At 43.2% G+C, this 21,418-nt stretch overlaps 1 protein-coding gene across 1 annotated transcript; it reads right to left on the minus strand.

Annotated features, from left to right (window-relative positions):
- Window positions 1-1,106: 1,106 nt before the first annotated feature.
- On the minus strand, window positions 1,107-20,957 carry LOC115643862 (zinc finger protein 239-like). Its single transcript, XM_030547858.1, has 4 exons — window positions 20,936-20,957; window positions 17,415-17,496; window positions 3,435-3,549; window positions 1,107-3,065 (listed from the first exon to the last, which is right to left on the minus strand). The coding sequence occupies exons 2-4, from the start codon at window positions 17,436-17,438 to the stop codon at window positions 2,194-2,196; spliced, it is 1,011 nt and encodes a 336-aa protein (XP_030403718.1). The 5' UTR covers window positions 17,439-17,496; window positions 20,936-20,957; the 3' UTR covers window positions 1,107-2,193.
- Between the last annotated feature and the right edge of the window lie 461 nt (window positions 20,958-21,418).

The following is a 21,418-nucleotide window of genomic DNA, read 5'->3' on the forward strand; positions in this document are numbered from 1 at the left end:
GCAATTTCTACCTAAGTTCCTGTCAAATCTTTGACCTTACTTGGAGTAATTTTACACTTCTCTGGCGCAGAATTCTTCACCAACCATACAACATATCAGTAGCGATAGTGAGGTACAACTCCTCCAACTGTGCCCTTTTATTTCTTTCATCCAATGGCACAGATTTAAATTAGGGACTAAATTCAGATGCAGCTTAGAATCCCTGTAAGATACCAAATGTCAGGTCTCTATTCAAAATAAGTATCTTTTTGCAGCTATATCACATTCAACACGGATTTCATTTTCTACATATTTGCAACATCTCCCAGGGGTAAGCTGAAGAGAAAAGTCACTTCCATTTTCCATATCTCTACCTACACAGGGATTGCATTTCCCAAATATTAGGCAACATGCAGCTGATTAGGAAGGAGATATCTTCAGGAGCGACTTCCTGCAGGGCCTGGGCCACAACTGCTTTGGGAGCCCAATGCATGGGTATTTTGCTTAGTTACAAGTCATTTACTGGGGTATCATCTTCGCAGCCCTTTAGAAAAAATATTGACCTAACCAACTGAACAACAGGGGGATTGAGATGGTGATGGGGACTAACGGAATCCCTCTGACTTACCCTATCTTCTTCTGTTGTTACAGAGGGTGAAATGACAATTCTTCCTATCCCTGCCCTGTTCCTGCTCTTTGTTATAGTTAAAATATATTGAAGTGAGGAAAATGGTAGTAAAAATACCTGCTCCCCAGCAAAATGTGAAGCAACATCAGAGCAACTGGGAATGAAACAATTTGTTCCCAAAGGGGGAACTTTATGACTAACAATTGCTTTGAAATGGGGGAAGAGTATAACCGTGATGCTCAGGGTTTGTTTAGACTAGGAAAAGTAATGGAGTTTAGGTCATATCAAGGGGAAAGCTAATGCCAACCACGGCACCAGGGCTGCATCTGCTCTACAACTGTAATTGCCTTTTTACATCAAGATCACTAACTTGAGCAGCCAACACCATGTACAGCCCTACTGGATGTAAGGCACAGGTAGTTTTTGCATCAGTGTAGCTTGCTGGGATCAAACCTCTTTACCACCTAGAGGCGATGAACATTCCTGGCAGGAGGGGGACACACTCCTACGACTCTGTCTGTGACACGTAAGGTTTGAGTGGCTATTTAAAGGGAGAGGAATAGCGGGACACAACGGAGTTGGTTTAAAGCCAAATGGCTGTGTTTATTTTAACAACAGGAATAGATTACACTTTGGCTAGGGAGAGCAAAGTGTTAACTCTTATCTATACTGCTTCACATAAAAGGAAGGAGCAAGGCCAAAGATAAGCTATGAAAGAGAAAAAAAACAAGAACCGCTTTTCTTATACACAGAATAAAGTAAATGCAGGCAACAGAAAACGGGGGTAGAGAAGGGGGAGAAATTAGGCAAGAGCAGAAATGTTTGCAAAAATTACAAAATACATACCATACTCCAGATACAGCTGACCAGCAGCATAAACACCGATTGCATAGTGAATTAGGGGAGGTGGTCTTATTTAACATGACATGACCTGAACTGGCGAAATCCAGAGGAAATTCCCTGGCTGAAAGGGTGATCAGAGCTTTCAGCTGACACGCGGGAACTCCTCCCGATTCTGGTGTGAGACATAGTATTGTCTGGGGACTTTTACTCGTGTCAATCTCAGATTGGTTCCCTTTTATGTATGTTGATACCGGATTGGCCTCCTAGCTCCTTCACCTTCCAGGTTCCGAGCAGGAGCCTTCTACGTTAGCAGAGGCTGTACTTGGCAAGCACGCTCCTTCTTTGTTTGAGACATGCTTCAATGTCTGTAAACGGCTCACAGGGTGCACCCAGCACACTAGGGTTATGCACACGACACCTTGGGGCTTTCTTGTCCTTTAAGGAACAAGAATCTGACCCAAAAAGGAGACCACCTTGTCCTTTTACTAAAACAAAATGGCTGTGGACCGACAATTGGCCATAAAGAGACCGTGTTTAAGCGTGCACTTTAGGGTTGCGATAGACTCAAAAGGAAAGGAGTTGATAGAAAAGATCACAGGACTGACCCCAAACAAAGGTGAACTGCAAAAGGCAGAAGCAGGAAACTGATCTGGTGGAGCTGAGGCGCCATGGGGAAGATGGTGCAAAAATCAGTATGTGGGAATTAGCAAATGTGATTTAAAAAAAAAAATCTTTGGCCAGCCCTAATCAAGGGATTTATTACAGTTCTCTCTCATGTGGATTTTGTGATGTCTAATAACGTGTGGGCGGTCATTGAAGCTTTTCCCACACTTGGAGCATGTGTAGGGCTTTTCTCCTGTGTGGATTCTCTCATGTGTGATAAGATTTGATCGCTGACTGAAGTTTTTTCCACATTCGGAGCATGTGTATGGCGTCTCTCCTGTGTGGATTCTACGATGTATGAGAAGGTTTGAGGGCTGACTGAAGTTTTTCCCACACTCAGAGCATGTGTAAGATGTCTCTCCTGTGTGGATTTTACAATGTGTGATAAGATCTGATCGCTCACAGAAGCTTTTCCCGCACTCAGAGCACATGTAGGGTGTCTCTCCAGCGTGGATTCTCTGATGTCTGATAAGGTTTGAGCACCGACTGAAGTTTTTCCCACACTCCGAGCAAATGTAGGAGTTCTCTCCTGTGTGGATTCTCTGATGTCTAACAAGGTCTGAGCTCCAACTGAAGCTGTTCCCGCACTCAGAGCATGCGTAGGGCGTCTCTCCTCTGTGGATTGCCTGATGTGTGATAAAAGCAGAGCTCCTCTTGAACCTTTTTCTGCACTCATGGCATGTGTAGCGTGTCTCTTCCACACTGATTCTCTCATTTGTAGTAAGGTCTGAGAGGCTACTGAAGTTTTCCTCTACCCTCTCCTGAGTCTCACTGGGTTTTGCTTTTTCTGGGAGTGCACAACTCCTGGAAACATTCCCTTTGAATCCTCCTGATAATGTTCCACGTGGTTCTACTTGCTCAGCATCTTCCTGACGGGGTTTCTCCTCCTCATTATCACTCACCATCCTATCACTTGATGGGAAACAGAGAGAATCCAGACACAGGTCACTCCCTGCACTGGAAAGAAAGGAAATCTCAGAGAGAGTACTGGAAAAAGGGGTGAACAAACCAAAACATGTGTGGGAGAGATCAAACCTATCAGGAGCTGATTTTCCCCAAACCCTTTCCCAGAGGACAGAGAAAGGGATCAGTTTTGGTCCGCATCTCACCAGAACACACAGGGGAAAGCGAGATCAGGGAAGGACCTTCTGCCAGTTGTCAGTCAGAATAGGAGGGAAGCCATGAGTGACATCTGCCATAATGATTCTACATCTGCACGGAACAATCCTGAACTTGGAGAGCTCACAAGGTCTTTGTAGGGCATCCCAAATATTTCCTGCATTCCCAAACAGTTTTTGAGCTGGTTTAATCAATTCCTCACCTGTGCAGGCAGCTCCTGGGAGCACTTTTTTCTCAGAGCTATGGAGGTCTGGGACCCAAGGCTCTTCCCCTCGTTCCAGCTGCAAGATCAGCATCAGGTTTGGAAATTGGAAACCCTGTTCAAAGCAAAGAAAACAAGGAAGGTAAGTGGAATTTGTGGGATACTTGTCACAAAGAATATTCCATTATTTTAACCCCAGCTCATTTTTAAGCAGTAACATCCCAAGGCCAGCTTCCTTGGCTCAAAGTGGCAGGAGAGTTGTTATTATTATAAATCATATGCATTACCTTAGTGCCCAAGAACCAACTAACACTGGGTCCTCATTGTGCTAGGCAAAGAACAAACAGAGAATAGTAGATGGCCCATGCCCTGAAGAATTTACGATCTAAATAGAGAAGACAGACACAGAATGGGGGAAGGGGTAGAACCCACTGTTAGAATAGAGATATTCAGGCCTGCCTGTAAAGCCTATACTTTAAGAACTTAGGTGTATTTTTATCACTCAGCTACTTACTGGGGTATAAAAACGAAGAATCAAAATCATAGTCTGCCTGTGTATGGGCCTTCTCTCACTAGGATAGTCTGAGGCCTTGTTCTTAGGCTAAGGTCTTTGGCTAAGCAGCAGGGGCAGCCATTATCTGAGAAGCGAAGGGTCACATCCTCATATCCCAAACCAGTCACACTGAAATAAGGTACTATTGGGCTGTTAGGAAGATGATCCTGTCCGGATCTTAAGATCTTAAGATGGTTAAAGAAACCTTAATTTGATAGCATCCTGTCTGGCAAGAAATCACTTATCAATGTGGTTGATGAAACCCTCATTTCTGTATACCTTTATCTTTATGACCATCACTTTTACATTGTTAATCAGTCTGGTTCTCTAATTGTTTCTCTCTCCTGTACAATTAATGTTGCTAGCTGTAAGTTAATTAGGGTAGTGGTTTATAATTGGTTAGAGCAGGAGTAGGCAACGTATGCTGGCACACGAGCTGATTTTCAGAGGCATTCACATGCCCGGGTCCTGGCCACTGGTCCAGGAGGCTCTGCATTTTAATTTAATTTTAAATGAAGCTTCTTAAACATTTTAAAAACCTTATTGACTTTGCGTACAATAGTTTAATTATGTATTATAGACTTATAGAAAGAGACTTTCTAAAAACATTAAAATGTATTACTGGCACATGAAACCTTAAATTAGAGTGAATAAATGAAGATTCAACACACCACTTCTGAAAGGTGACCGATGCCTGGGTTATGTCACAATATGTTAGAATTGGCTAGTTAAATTTCAGCGCAATGATTGGTTAAGGTATAGCTTAGAATATTACTCTATAAATGGAGTCAAACAGGAGGGGGAAAGGAAATTGGAATCATAGAATATCAGGGTTGGAGGGGACCTCAGGAGGTATCTAGTCCAACCCCCTGCTCAAAGCAGGACCAATTCCCAACTAAATCATCCCAGCCAGGGCTTTGTCCAGCCTGACCGTAAAAACCTCTAAGGATGGAGATCCACCATCTCCCTAGGGAACCCATTCCAGTGCTTCACCACCCTCCTAGTGAAATAGTGTTTCCTAATATCCAACCTAAACCTAAACTTTCCCCACTGCAACTTGAAACCATTACTCTTTGTTCTGTCATCTGCTTCCACTGAGAACAATCTAGATCCATCCTCTTTGGAACCCCCCTACAGGTAGTTGAAAGCAGCTATCAAATCCCCACTCATTCTTCTCTTCTGCAGACTAAATAATTCCAGTTCCCTCAGCCTCTCCTCAGAAGTCATGTGTTCCGGTCCCCTAATCATTTTTGTTGCCCTTCGCTGGATGCTTTCCTTTTTTTCCACATCCTTCTTATAGTATTGGGCCCAAAACTGGACACAGTAGTCCAGATGAGGCCCCATGAATGTCGAATCTTTGTTAGGGAGAGAACAGGAACAGGGATACAGGCAAAGCTCTGCGGCACCAGAGCTGGGAAGGGGGACACAGGGTAAACACTTTGCGACATCACAGCTGGAAACGGAACACTGAGAAACAGACTGTATCAGCATATAAAGATAAGCCCGACTGGTGTGAAGGCCTTCAGAATATGTAATTTTATGGGTGTAAAAATTGTACAGGCTACACTACCACCCTATGAGATCATCAACAAAGTGCCCATTTCTGCCTAGATAGCGGCCCTGCTATGGGAGGGAGGAATGCAGCAAGGACTCAGCATCGGTGGCCAGGGTCGCTGTGCATAGAGATGGGGAGCTTATATGGGGAGGGCGTAATGAGTGGGAGGGGGAGGTCAAGAGTTAAAATAATAATATTTGGGAGAAAAATGTATAATAAAGTGAAACTGAACAGAAATAAAACTGGAGTGTAAGCTGTAAAGCAACAAGGTTCGGGTAGAGATTCAGGGATAAAGGTCTGGGATCCCCCACAGCTCTAGATCCTCAAACCTCTCCTCTCTCCCACTGACCCACCCAGCCCACTTCCTGGATGCCCTACCTCCACACTCCCCTCCCCTTCTTCCAATTACTCTCAGCCAGCACCACCTCCTGGAACCTTGGGAGCTTCTTGTGTTCCCTCCTCATCTCTCACTACCTCATCCCTCCCTGCTGCTTCTTAGCTCTAATCCTGCACACACCCTCCCCATGTCCTGGCACTCCAGAATTATCTACTGACTCCCTTCTCCGCCCCTCCCACAGCTCTCTTATCCCTTCACTCATGGGACCCTGAACGATGACATTACACGCTCTCCTAAAGAGCTCATCTGATTGTTACACAACCCATGCATGAGTCATACACCTATTTACTCAATTCAGAATTCCACAGGTAGTCTATTCTCCTCTTAAAATGAGGAAAAGACATGAAAGCTACAGTTATTAATACAGTTACTAATGTAGTCAATAAGGATACATTAAATGCAATTTTAAAATGACTGACAGCACCAAAAAGCACATGTTCAAAAATGATACTAGTGGGTGGGAGATAAGGGGGAAAAAAAGGGGGGCATGGAAACTTGTCAAAACATGGATGACAAATAAAGTTATTACTACTCAGGTTTTTCAGAGACCCTACAGCTTCTAATAACTGAGCGGACAAGACTCCTTACCCAGTAAGACCACCGTCTCATAGTTCTCCTGCATGACGTCCCTGTAGAGGGCTCTCTGAGTGGGATCCAGCAGAGCCCACTCTTCCCTGGTGAAATACACAGCCACCTCCTCAAAGGTCACCAGCCCCTGAAAGAGCAAGAGTCCAACACTCAGTACCTGTTGCTCCTGTCACAACTCCACAATTCACGGAATAGCAGCACCAGGTAAATGGAAGCTCCGGGAGGCACATGTTAACAGAGTCCCACCTCACCTTGCCTAGAGCAACCAGGAAGCATCAGGGTAGAAAGAGAGAATCTTTGTCTCCCAGCTGACAGACGGAGGCAGGGTCTTCACATTTATCACATACTCACTAGCCAGAGCTTGATGTAGGAGATGGGGCTGTCTCTGGACCCTACTGGTGGCTCCCTGTGAGGAATCACAACATTCTCCAAATAAAATATATGGAAGAAAGAGGAAGTCAATAGTAAAGAATATAAGTGAGAAGGATGTTTTAAAAAGTATATTAAGTACAAAATTAATCCTAATAATGATAGTGGTAAATTACTAGACGGAAATGGCAGAATTATCAAAAATAATGCAGAAGAGGTAAAAGTCATGAATAAATATTTCTCTCCTGGATTTGGAGAAAAAAAGATGCTGTACTCCTAGCATAGGATGTTGACAATGACACTGTCATGGTATAATCCCCCACTCTGAACCTCAGCGTCCAAAAGATGGGGTACCAGCATGAATTCCTCTAAGTTCAGTTACCAGCTCAGTACTCGTAGCGCTGCCATCAACCAGGAATTCCAGTGCCTGGTACACTCTGGTCCCCACAAAACCTTGCCCGGGGACCCCCAAGACCCAGACCCTCTGGATCTTAACACAAGGAAAGTAAACCCTTTCCCTCACCGATGCCTCTCCCAGGCTTCCCCTCCCTGGGTTACCCTGGAAGATCACTGTGATTCAAACTCCATGAATCTTAAAACAGAGAGGAAAATCCACCTTCCCCCCTCCTTCTCTCTCCCCCTCCCAGACTCTTCCTGAGAGAGAAAGTAATCCTAACACAGAGAGAAATTAGCCTCTCTCCCCCCTGCCCTCCTTTCTCTCCACCAATTCCCTGGTGAATCCAGATCCAGTCCCCTGGGGTCTCACCAGAATAAAAAGACAATCAGGTTCTTAAACAAGAAAAGCTTTTAATTTAAGAAGGAAAAACAGTAAAAATTATCTTTGTAAATTTAAGATGGAATATGTTACAGGGTCTTCCAGCTACAGACACTAGGAATACCCTCCCAGCCTAAGTATACAAGTACAAATTAAAATCCTTTCAGCAAAATACAAATTTGAACTCCTTCCAGCCAAATACACATTTACAAATAAAGAAAACAAACATAAGCCTAACTCGCCTTATCTACCTAGTACTCACTATTCTGAACTTATAAGAGCCTGTATTGGAGAGATTGGAGAGAAACCTGGTTGTACGTCTGGTCCCTCTGAGCCCCCAGAGTGAACAACAACCAAACACTAACAGCACACACAAAAACTTCCCTCCCTCAAGATTTGAAAGTATCCTATCCCCTGATTGGTCCTCTGGTCAGGTGACAGCCAGGCTTACTGATCTTGTTAACCCTTTACAGGCAAAAGAGATATGAAGTACTTCTGTTCTATTAACTCTTACTTATCTGTTTATGACAGACACTCTTTCCATTCCAACAAGAACTCATGAGGACGTTAATCAGCAGCTATTAAAGTTAGGGTATGGCTACACTTGAAATTTCAAAGCGCTGCGCGTGAGTGTGGTCGGAGCACCAGCGCTGGGAGAGAGCTCTCCCAGCACTGCACGTAAACCACATCTTCTACGAGTGTAGCTTGCAGCGCTGGGAGCTGAGCTCCCAGCGCTGCGGCACTGATTACACTAAGGCTTTACAGCGCTGTATCTTGCAGCGCTCAAGGGGGTGTTATTTCACACCCCTGAGCGCGAAAGTTGCAGCGCTGTAAAGTGCCAGTGTAGCCAAGGCCTTAGACATGTTTAAATCAGCAGGTCCAGATAACGTATGCAAGAGTTTTGAAAGACCTGGTGGAGGAGTGTGGAGGACTGTTATTGTTGATTTTAATTAGAACTTGGAACACTGGAGAAATTCCAGAAGACTGGAATAAAGCTAATGCTGTGCTAATATTTAAAAAGTGTAAAAGAGATGACCCGGCTGATTACAAGAGTGTCGGTCTGAGATCAATACTGGACAAGATAATGGAGCAGCCGATACTGGATTTTATGAATAAAGAATGAAAGAGGGTAATATAATCAGAACCCATGAACAAAGGTTTAGAGAAAATAGATTCTATCCAACTAACTGGATATCCTTATTGGATGAGATCAAAAGTTTGGTTGCAGCTCATATTATTGATGTAATATACCTAGACTTCTGTAAGGCATATGACTTGTTTCATCACAATATTTTGACTAAAAAACGAGAATGATACAAAATAAACATGGCATACATTAAAAAGATTAAAAACTTTGACTGTAAATGGGGAACCATGGGCTAGTGGATTTATTTCTAGCAGGTTCCATCAAGGACTGGATCTTGGCCCTTTGCTATTTAACATTCTTAACAATGACCTAGAAGAGAATATAAAATCATCATTGATAAAGTTTGCAGTTACCACAAAGATTGGGGGTGGTAGTAACAAATGAAGTGTCAATAGATTCAGATTCCAGCACTGGACATCTGGGACGTTTTCTCAGCCCTTGTTGGAGGGCTATTTCCTGTTCCACAAAGAGAGGAAGTTCCATTCCCAACTCCTGTGCCTTGAAATTAGGCTCCATCTGACACTACACCCCATATTCAGCATGGTGGTATGATTATAATAGGATTAGGTCATAATTATGATGCATTATGTGCAAGATGTGTCATGCGCAGTGTCACTGGAAAAGTTATGACATGCTGAATACGATTATCCTATTTGTGTGCGTAGATCATGTTTGTATCTGAAGTTGTGAATATTGACTATGTATCTGTATTTCAAATGTGCTTACTCTGGGTAACACCCACAACCAGCCTTTCAAGTACAACAATGAAGAAGCCAGACAGTGCTGATGGCTCATTAACAAAGACAATGGACTATGGAAGAGCTTAGCCTTCCTGTGAATGTGTCAGCCAGCCTATGAGTCATGGATACTATGACTCAGCAGTGCACGCTAGGGCATGTGACCAGACCACATGACACTGAACTCCATTTTGGTACCTGTATTTTTCTACAAGTTGAACTGAGTTTGGAAAAAAGGCTTTCTGCCATATGGAAAAGCTACATGAGGTGGGGTGTGACATCTCTTGGCCTCATTCCCCACACAAGAGAACTCCTGGAAACACCTGAGGAACAAAGACTGAAGTGAGGGAAGTGCTGGTCCAAGGGTAAAGGGATTTCTAGCTTATGTATGGAAACTTGGGGGACTGCTTGTATCATCAGTTAGGATGAGAAATTCTTTGCTTAATAAATAAGTTGCCATATTTTTCCTTTCCCTGTTGCTTGTAAGAATTGATAAGGATGCAGCCGCATGAGAAATGTAGTTGTTGGACTGAATGTCCTTTGTGTGAAAGAAAGTAAAAGAAATGTTATCTCACCTCCCTTCCTTTCCCAGCTACATAAACAGGCCCTGGCTTATGGCCTCTTCCTCTGTCCCCTGAGAACTGCTCATTGCCTCTTCCTCCATCCCCTGAGAACTGCTGATTAAGGAAATTTGTAGCAACACATTAATATAAAGAACTGTATTTTGAAGGTAAAAATGTCTGTATAACATGCGTAAAACTATGAATAATAGATAGAGGTAGGTATACTAACAGTATGGGTGTTTCTATTACTTAATAAGGGGTTTGGGATGTTGTAATGGATGTAGGCGTGTACATACTAACTTAGATAAAAGGAGTGTGATATAACTAATCCAGTGTTTACTTGACAATTGGGTCGAGAGGAACAAGTATCGCAATAAAGAAGCTTGTACTCATATCTGCCTCCAGGTCAACCTGCTCCTTTATTCTTCTAACAAAAATCATTTAAAAATCTATCTTTCTACAGTTAATAAACTTGTTTTGTGCTTTATCTTAACCAGTGTTAAGTATTTTTAGTGAAGTGTCTGGGGAAAATCTGAGACTGGTTAGCACAAACTTGCTGCGCATATCTTTCCCATATTGAGAGAAAGGCAAATTATATTAATGAGCTTACATTATTGAGATCCCTGTGCACTATAAGATATAATTCGGAATGTATACTACAGCAAATGTGCAAGGTTGGGAAGCTGGGAAATTGGCTGTTGTCATCTATCCCTTCTTGAGTGGCTTAGGTAAAGCACTCAGGTAGCTTAGTTGGGTGTATGGCACCACCTGCTATTGTGTTGGGTGATAACAAGGCCTGGAGAGGCTGGCTGAATCTCCAGCAAAGCAGTGTGAGAAGGGGCAGCCCAGCTTGAGGGTTAGAGGGCACAGTGGTTCCCAGAAGCCCCCCAGATTGCACACTGAGGGAGTATTAGGTTGGATATTAGTAAAAAACTTTTTCACTTGGAGAGTGATGAAGCACTGGAATGGGTTACCTAGGGAGGTAGTGGAATCTCCTTCCTTAGAGGTTTTTAAGGTCAGGCTTGACAAAGTCCTGGCTGGGATGATTTTGTTGGGAATTGGTCCTGCTTTGAGCAGGGGATTGGACTAGATGACCTCCTGAGGTGTGTGAAAGTAGAATGAATTATATTGTGAAAATAGAAAGGATTAAAGAAATGCTGTCTGTACCTTTAAGAAAAACTGTTGGAATGCTGCAATCCAGGTGTCAGGAATACAGACATTCACATAGAACAATTGCACCATTTAAGGGCAATTGGTGAAGTATTAGCCTCAGATCCATAAAGAGTTAGTAAGGAAGTAGGATATGCATGCTGTGCCCCAGGTGAATTTTACAGTTTTGCTTTCTTTGTTCTTTTGTCTGATTCCCGCTCTTTTATCTGTATAAATAAGACTGTTTTGGCCTTGCATGGCCGCTCACATATTCTGAATGTTATTGGTAGAGCGCTGTGCTAATAAAACAGAGTGGTCTGACAAATTGTGAGTCCTGATTCTAACTTTGACAATTTGGAGGTTCCACCGAGATGGCAACCGTCTTCACTGGGGCTGTGTGATTCCTGACTGTTTTTGTGGGATGACCGTAGCAGCCGGCACCTGGGCATTTGGCCCAAGTGGTCCCCCACTAGAGCGGAAAGGCGCACAGCCACAGTGAGGTCTACGCCATCGAACCTGTTGGTTCCCACTCTGTTCTGGTAGGGATCCCGGGATCTGACATCAGGAATCTGGTCAGGTAATTATTTCTGTGTTTTGTCCGGACTGAGGACTGTCCTGTCTCTGTGTCTATCTGTCCTCTTGTGGAGTGTTTGAGTCTGGGTGCCGTCTCTGTCTGGGGATCGGCCGACCAAGGGGTTCCCGTCCCTGCGGTCTGAGTGAGTGAAATCTGCACAATTGCAGCCGCACCACACCTTGGGTAAAACCCTTAGTGTGAAAGCAAGGGCAATTGAGGCAGTAGCCTGTGGGCTCCTTTTATGTGTTGCAGCAGGCATCGCTCTGACGAACTGGATTTCCTTCTTGTGTGATTGGTGTGTGAAAGTCCTCCTGTACTGGTAACCAGACGTCTAAGTCGGGACAGTTCCCTAAATGAACGCCGGCTCATTTTATGTATTTAGGATGGGTCCAGACGCCTGTAAAAAGGGTCCAGGCTCCTGTAAATTTCTGGGAAAATGGTCTAGGCTAACTCAGGAGGATCCCAAAACTCAGTGGCCACTGTTAAAATCTTGGAACAAAGACTGAGTGGATGTCTTAAAGGACAAACTCGGCCAACCTAAAACTAAATTGGCTAAAGGAGAGGTTAATTGTTTCATGCAGTGGTGGGAAGAGGCAAATCATAGGTGGACAAAATCAAAACTGGCCTCTCTCACTTATTCAAATAATAAGTTAAAAGTTTATTAAAAGCCTCCTCTCCCACCACTAGACCGAGCGCTCCCCTTTACCCCGTTCTCCAAACCCCGGATCGATCCAAACCCCTTCATACTCCCATCTCATTGTAAAAAGGACAAAAAGTCCCTTGTTCTGTTCCCCTTTGTTGTCTGCCTCAGAAACTGACTCTTTATAGTGTCCCACTACCAATTCAGCAAGATTGGGGGCGGGGGGGGCTCCTCAACTAGCCCCCACCCTTTCTGGTCCCTTTCCTTGAACATTTCTTTCAAAATTGTGAAATAACCACAATATCATTCACAAACGGTTCACTGAAAAAAGCAGGATCGGGCCCAGACAAGCAGGCAAGCAACAGAAAAGAAACAGGTTGAAAGCCCTAAGGGAATAGTGTCAGGAGTAAAAAAAAAAAGTAGTAAGTGCAGGCATGAACCCCTGGAACAATACTTAAAAGGGTGCAATCTAAGGTGATAAAGGTGTCATTTTGGAACATAAACAAGTGCTTTAAGAAAAGAGAGTGAAAAGTTAACTATAGAGGCTGGAGAGAATTAAGCAGTTAAACTTTGTGGAAAATGTTAAAAAGGACCATGTTAAAGAGAGAGAATTCTTGGTTTCTTTGCAGACATTCTGAAGGGAAAATGGGCCCTTTTCCAAAAGAGTGCCTGTAAATAATCCTTATATATATACAGCTATGCAAAAACAAAGCAGTGTAAAAAAAATGTTAAGGAAAAGAAAATGTGTATGTATCTATTTGTCTGTGTATGTAAAGTTCTAAGAATCTAAACCAACACATCTGGTTTGTAAAACTACTGTTTGTAGGTGTAAGATACATTGATTTTGTTTTTGTTTTTAATGCCACTAAAAATTCATTTGACTCTTTGATTCAAAGTTGCAAAACTGACAGACCTTTTTGCAAGACACAGGTAATTAGTGTTGTTTGGCTTTGGGATTTAGCATTTAACCCTTAAGGGGTAACTTGATTCTTTACAAAAATTAAAATGTTTTTAAATGAAGACCAAGTCATGGCTGCAATAGGGCAGTCAGAATCAGGAGAATAGGTAGAGATTCTGGAGTCTTTTTGTTTGTTTGGTTTGTTTTTTGTAACAATAGCAGATAAGAGCTGTAATGACAGAATAAGAAGTTAACAGTGACCCTCTGAAGCAACAGCAGAGGTGAGGTGCACAAAACAAAAAGAAGCAATGTTAAAAACACTGAGCCTTAAAATGACTATGTGTAATCAGACTGTCACTTTAATAAAAGTACATGAAAACTCTGAAAAAAAACAAAACAAAGTTATACCTTATGTAAAAATTAATATGGCTAATGTTTTTGAAAAGTTATAGTATAGAAAGAATGTGCATTTTCCGTAGGACATGTGCAGCGTATATTGTAGAAAGGGATGTAAAAAAAAAATGCAAATGAAACATGCTGCTGAATTAAAATCCTAATAGACTGTGTTTTCTTTTTCAAATCCCTGTGTGTTAAAACAGAGTCTCTGAGCTCTGCTGATGGCTTTGAATCCAAAAGCCTAGCCTGTGTTGATGCAAATTACCTAACTGATAAAAAAAAAGGTGAAAACTGCCAGCACAAACGAAGCTGCAAATAAAGAACATACCTGGTCAGCAAACAAACTGCCTACATAAAAGGCATGGTATAACAAGATACCTTTAATAAATTTGATGCTAATGTTACTGTTAATATTAAACATTAAAATAACTTTAATGTTAGTGAGTACCCCTGTAACAACTTGTAGTGTGTATGATTTTTGGAAAAATCCTTTAAAGTAATATGGTAATGATGCTTCTCAGCTATAACCTGTGAATAAACTTAAAGCTTAACACAGCAGGGAAAACATTACAAACTTGGTCTGCTATATAAGAGGCAAAACTTGAGGTACACCACCTCATGAATTTAATAACTAAACAGTGAAATAATTCTTGCATAACCCTTAAAATGTAGAAGCCATTAAAACCTGGCCTGCCTATTTAAAAAAAAAAAAAACACAGGAAAATATGGGGGTAATTCCTCTGTTTTGCCTGCAGTCAGGAAGGGTATTTGTAAAAGAATGAAATCTTTAAGCAATAATCAATGCCACCTCAAAAGGGGTAGAAAACTGTTCTTTTTGTCTTTCAGATAATCCAAAGTACTGTATAATGGACTATGTGTATGTGTTAATTCTTGGGGAAAAGTGTTTAAAAAGTGCTAGCAACCCACCAGAAGACAAATGTAAATGTAAGTACTGTGTTTACCAATAATCACATTTACTATTTGCCACAACAACAACAACAAAAGAGTCTCCGCTTACTGTAAGCACTGATTTAGCTGAGTTCTCTATCAACCTTGGCATTAAATGGCAAACAGTTACCAATCATCTGTTAAAAGGTAAAAAGGTAACATGGCTCCTAAAAAAATAAAAACAAAAATGTGGAAAACTGAACTATTCATATTATACACGCAAATGGGGACATGTTAAAAATTGCCACTGCATAAAAGCATAACAGCTTACCATTGGTATAACATTTTCTGGATGGTCTCCCACAACTACTGGCATACTAATATTACTACCCTAATTGTTTTTGGTTTTACATTGTATGTGTTTAATTGAAATGTTTAAAATGTGCTGGTGGATAAAACAAATGTATGTAAAGCTAAAGCCACAGGCCCAAATCACCTCCCAGTATTTTCTATTACGTGGACTAAATAAGAAGTGACGCTGGCGATTAATAATCTTAGTGTCAAAAGGGGGATATGTAGGAGCAGGATTTTATAATATCCCATAAGAATTAAAGTATAATTTGATTTCATCCTGCTAGTCACTATTTTTAAATAGCAGAAAGAAATGACCCCCTGGGACTATAGGATTCTGTTTTCCCATATGCATTACAAATTGGGCCCTCTCTAACTCTTTGTTTTAAGATTTAGGTAGTATGAGACAGGATTCTCTATTGTGTCTGTGTTAAGTAAATTAGAGAAACATTGAAGGCCTGGGTCTCAATGTAAATTGTCTTAGTTATCAATTGTAAAACTTAGCAAGGTTTAATTTGCAATGTTTTTTTTGTTCAATATAAAATAGTACTGTTTGTATTCTCAAATCTATTTGTGTGAATGAGGAATGTATGCATCAGGAAAAGATAAGGTGTGAAGGCCATTGTTACAGCCAGAGTCAAGGGACGGCTGTTAAACTGTCTGGCATCTCAGAGTGGATACATGCTTCGCAGTGTAAGAATGCACAGACCCCAGTGAACCAACCACCACCTCAGGACCACGCAGAGTCAATTTTTTTGACTCCAGAAGAAGACGTAGAGGAACAGCCTGCAATACCTTACAATCTACGCTCTCGTAAGGGTTGCCAGAAGCAGATGACTACATAAAGCAAGGCCCAAGAAGAAGCAGTAGTGAGCCGAGCGCCTGCTGCCTGGTGGACTTAAAACTGTGAGTGCAGTTCCCTCAGTTGAGGTTGTCAGAACCAGAAGGGCCTTGCCTCCAACATGCAGCTCTGGTAGCGCCTGTTCCTCGGCTGCTGGTATCTTAAGGTCTGGGGTGCACACAATGACAATTCTTTTATCCAGCAGCAAGTGTGGATAGCTCAGACCCTTATTATTTCTAAATGCTGGGTCTGCAGCCACATCCCAGCCCACTCTCAAACTGGTGTTCCTGTCCTGGCTATCCCACTCAATTACCCAGACCTCACTGGAGGACCTTGTCTGTTTAACACAATATGGAACAGTAATGACACCTGGGAAGAGGCTATTGGCAGTTCCTTTACCCCACTTGGGGGAGCAATACATCAGGCAAAAAGGCTCCTAAGTAGTTAAATAATGGCAAATAAAACCAGAGAAAGTTTAAGAGCCCTGGCCAAGGAAACAGAGGCGATCGGACAGGTGGCCCTCCAGAACCGTCAGGCATTGGACATAGTGCTCGCGGCCAAAGGAGGGACCTGTGCTCTCACTGGAAAACAATGTTGTATGTTTATACAATACCAATAAGGTAATAGATCGCTATAGCCACTTAGAACAAATCGCATATCATCCTCATGAAGAGCTGAGTTCTTTATGGAAGTGGCTAAGTAACCTGTTCAATTTCTCTGGCATAGGAAACTGGTTGTTTCAGGGAGCCCTAACTATCCTGTTTGAAATCTTAGTGATTTTTGTATGCTTTCAGTTAATCTGTTGTATCCAGAATTGTGTCACCAAGATGGCTGCCCCAAAACAGAGTGCTAATATAATGATTTTGAATATCACTGATGAACAAAAATATAAGAAACGGTTAATTTGTGGAACCCAGTAATTGTTGGTCATGGCGTGCGCTTGACCAAAAGGAGGGATTGTGAAAGTAGAATGAATTATATTGTGAAAATAGAAAGGATTAAAGAAATGCTGTCTGTACCTTTAAGAAAAACTGTTGGAATGCTGCAATCCAGGTGTCAGGAATACAGACATTCACATAGAACAATTGCACCATTTAAGGGCAATTGGTGAAGTATTAGCCTCAGATCCATAAAGAGTTAGTAAGGAAGTAGGATATGCATGCTGTGCCCCAGGTGAATTTTACAGTTTTGCTTTCTTTGTTCTTTTGTCTGATTCCCGCTCTTTTATCTGTATAAATAAGACTGTTTTGGCCTTGCATGGCCGCTCACATATTCTGAATGTTATTGGCAGAGCGCTGTGCTAATAAAACAGAGTGGTCTGACAAATTGTGAGTCCTGATTCTAACTTTGACAGGTGCCTTCCAGCCCTGATATTCTATGATTCTGTGATTCTGGGGGTGACAACCCATCACATCCTAGATTACACAAGTCTCAGCAGATTTGTCACATCCTGTTATTTCCTACCTCCCACCACCTGTAGCAGCTACCACCTTCCTATGTCTTTACTGCTCCTCTCACTCCAAGCAGAGCCCACCACCAGCTTCGTGATAATCTCTTACCTGAGCTAGCTCCATCACAGCCATTTCTTTCCCCCTGGGAGGATGGGATGATCTGGAGCAAACGTGAATGTTATTCTGTAGCCTGACAGGATGAGAAGGGCAATTTGAGAGAATTCAGATGGGGCTTTCGTCCATTCCACATACTGATTCCCCCACAAGATTTTCCCCTGCTAATGGACATTCTAGGTTCTGCCACACTGTGAAGCACAGAGTGACCTTATTCCAGTAGAGGCCTAGCCCCTTCCCACCAGGGTGTAACCCTCTGAGACATGGTGAAACCCTCCCAGTAGCAATCTCTCTGTCACACTTATCAAGTTTGCAGAGGATACCAAGCTGGGAGGGGTTGCAAGTGCTTTGGAAGATAGGATTAAAATTCAAAATGATCTGGACAAACTGGAGAAATGGTCTGAAGTAAATAGGATGAAATTCAATAAGGGCAAATCCAAAGTACACCACTTAGGAAGGAACAATCAGTTGCACACATACAAAATGGGAAATGAGTGCCTAGGAAGTAGTGCTGTGGAAAGGGATCTGGGGGTCATAGTGGATCACAAGCTAAATATGAGTCAATAGCGTAATGCTGTTGCAAAGAAAGGAAACATCATTCTAGGTTATATTAGCAGGAGTAAAGTAAGCAAGACATGAGAATTCATTCTTCTGCTCTACTTCACACTGATTAGGCGACAACTGGAGTACTGTGTCCAGTTGTGGGTGCCACATTTCAGAAGAGATGTGGACAAATTGGAGAAAGTCCAGAGAAGACCAACAAAAATGATGGAAGGTCTAAAAAACATAACCTATGAGGGAAGATTGAAAAATCTGGGTTTGTTTAGTCTGAAGAAGAATCAGAGGGGACATGATCACAGTTTTCAAGTACATAAAAGGTTGTTACAAAGATGCCAGAGGAAAATTATTCTTCTTAACTTCTGAGGATAGGACAAGATTAAGCAATGGGCTTAAATTGCAGCAAGGGCAGTTGAGGATGGAGATTAGGAAAAAAACTTCCTAACCGTCAGAGTGGTTAAGCACTGGAATAAATTGCCTGGGGAGGTTGTGGAATCTTCATCATTGGGGATATTTAAGAGCAGGCTGGACAAACACCTGTCAGGGATTATCTAGATAATACTGAGTCCTGCCTTGAGTGCAGGGGACTGGACTAGATGACTTCAAAGAAGTCACTTTGGGGGATTCTCCCTGTCATTGTAAACCTAAGACAGCTGCCTTGGGGACAAAGTGGTTTGATACTCCATCCTTTATACAGTCTGTCCTAGCAGTGCCCCCTTTCATGGGCTGGGCCTAGTTTTAGCTTTTGACAAGCGTGACCCTGGGGGCTCTGAGACTGGGCCTTCTTGTGTCAGCACATCTTGTTTCTTTCTGTGGCTCCCCAGTGAAGCCAAATGAGTAGATATGCCTCATAGAGACTATGAACATAAGAGCTGCCCACTGCATCAGACCAATGGTTCATCTAGCTCAGTGGCCAATGCCAGGTGTTTCAAAGGGAATGAACAGAACAGGTAATCATCAAGTGATCCATCCCCTGTCACCCATTTCCAGCTTCTGGCAAACAGAGGCTAGAGACACCATCCCTGCCCATCCTGCTTGTGACATTGGCAGATGAGGTGTTAGCTCTTGCAAAAGCCCCCATGTCTTAATTGAACGTGGACAAACACATAGCTGCAATCAGTCTGACTCACCTGTGTCAGTATTGCTAAAACAAGTATTAGGATTATAAGAATGTGTTTAGACTTTATTGAATGCTTCTGAGTTGCTGCCTAGGTTAATATCTGACTAGTTGCATTGTAAGCCTCTGTGGTTCTGTAAATCACCAGACAGGACAGAGACTTTACCTAAGTAAAGTGCTGATTGGCAACCAAATGCATTACACCCTGCCTGGTAGGAAAGGTCCATCAACACCAGAGAGACTATTACGGGATGTTAAAGAAGACAAGACTGTTATTGTGCTCTTGACTTCCCATTAGCTGTGTTTGCAGTTCAGAGCACATGGCAGGAAGAGGATAAAAAAACCCACACAGAAGGAACTGATTATTTGTATGCTGCTTGGATTCTGGGGGGCAAAGTTTCTAGGCATAAGCAAGAGATCCCCAGCTGATTTGCCTAGGTAAGTCCTAAGGAAGATACAGAGCTTGCTTATTATAGAAGCTTCTATTATCTTTTGAAATTTAAGACTGTAACTTGTCTGCATCTACAGGATTACCTGTTTTAACTTCGTAAACAACTCTCATTTCCTTTTAAATAAGTCTTAATACAGGTTGTTACAGGACTGGCTACAAGTGTGGTCTTTGTTGTGAGGTCTAAGATTCAACTGACCTAAGTAAGTGACTGGTCCTTTGGGACAAGGTCAGGCTTGACAAAGCCCTGGCTGGGATGATTGAGAATTGGTCCTGCTTTGAGCAGGGGGTTGGACTAGATGACCTCCTGAGGTCCCTTCCAATCCTGATATTCTATGATTTGTGGTGTAAGGCAGTGGTTCTCAACCAGGGATCAGGGGCTGCTCCAGGGACACTAGGTTTCAGGGGGGTTCCCAAACAAGGCCAGCATTAGACTCGCTGAAGTCCAGGGCAGAAAGCTGAAATCCCAGGACATAGGGCTGAAGTCCAGGGCCATGAGCCCCACCCCCCCGGGGCTGAAGCCAAAGCCTAAGCAATGTAGATTTGTGGGGCCCCTGTGGCATGGTACCCTGAGAGTGGAAGAAAGTGGCTCAAGGACTCAGCCAGAGGGTTGAGCTTTGACACACTACTGGCTTAGAGGTTCTCTGCCACTCAGGAAGGGGTGGCAGCAAGGGAAGACTGGCAACTGATTGTTGGAGGGCTGAAGAGGTTTGGGGTATGGTGGGGGAAGAAGCACTTGAGACTGGATAATCTGGGGCTGGGCAGTCTCCACAGGGGACGTTTGCTACTCCTGTGCCCTTTCCACACCCTCTTGTGCGTAAACAGTGACCACCCTTTCCCCACCCCCGGAGGCAGCCATGTCTCAGGACTCTTCCAAGTTGCACCCACTAACTCTCTTCCCATTTGGGGTACAGCTCAGGGCAACAATTTCCCACCAAGATCAACCCAGCTGGTTGTTGGCTGCTCTGGTGCGACAGGGCGGGTGAAAGGCAGAACTGCAGCACTTCTCGGGCAGAATTTATTTTCTTCATGCAAAAAAATAAATTCTTTGCTGGACGTGAATTCTGGGTGTACGCAGTGGCACAGAATTCCCACGAGTAACTCATACCCAGCACAAACATAACCTGCTCACTCCCATCTCTTCTCCCTATGTGTCGAGTCTCAGAGCTGCTGCTGTCATTAATGCACACAGGCTTTCACTCCCACCAGTGCTGGCAAGACCCAATCCAGTTACAGGACTGAACCCTTACTCTCCCATCACATGGGACAATCTCAGCTGAGGGAGGGTGAGAGTGGGAGGGGGTACAAAGGGAAAAGAGTTGTTGTAGCCATGTTGGTCCCAAGATATTAAAGAGAGGGGTTTTTAATTGGTTCTAAAAGAAATTAACTTACCTACCTTTTCTCTCCAAGAGATCTTGGATCCAAGAGAGCAAGTGGCAGAAGGAGACAAACAGGAAGACAGAGCTCAGGACTCTAAATCAAACATTTTCAATCCCCTGGAAGAAACTACATTTCCCTTCTGCCCCTGGGTATGTTTGTGTCCTATATGAGGGACCACCCTTTTCCTCTCACAGCGGCAAAGAGAGATTGCAGCAGCCCCAGATGGTCCTTCCCCAGCCTGGGATGTGTGTTGTGAGGACGTTTGTGTGTGGTGGGTGTATGGGCTGGGTACAGCTACACCAATCTGCAGAGCATGGGGGCTGTGGGCACAGGCAGTAATTCTGGAGCTGGACCTCTGTTCCCTCAAGGTCTCATGGCAGATGGCTCTGGAAGCATCAAGCGGGTCCATCACTGCAGGGGAAGGTTGGGGGAGTGTCTGAGATCAGGGTGAGAATTGGAGGGGGGGTCTACGTGCAATAATGGGGGATGGAATTC

Source organism: Gopherus evgoodei, unplaced genomic scaffold (assembly GCF_007399415.2).
Source record: "Gopherus evgoodei ecotype Sinaloan lineage unplaced genomic scaffold, rGopEvg1_v1.p scaffold_74_arrow_ctg1, whole genome shotgun sequence".
Taxonomy (NCBI): Eukaryota; Metazoa; Chordata; order Testudines; family Testudinidae; genus Gopherus; species Gopherus evgoodei.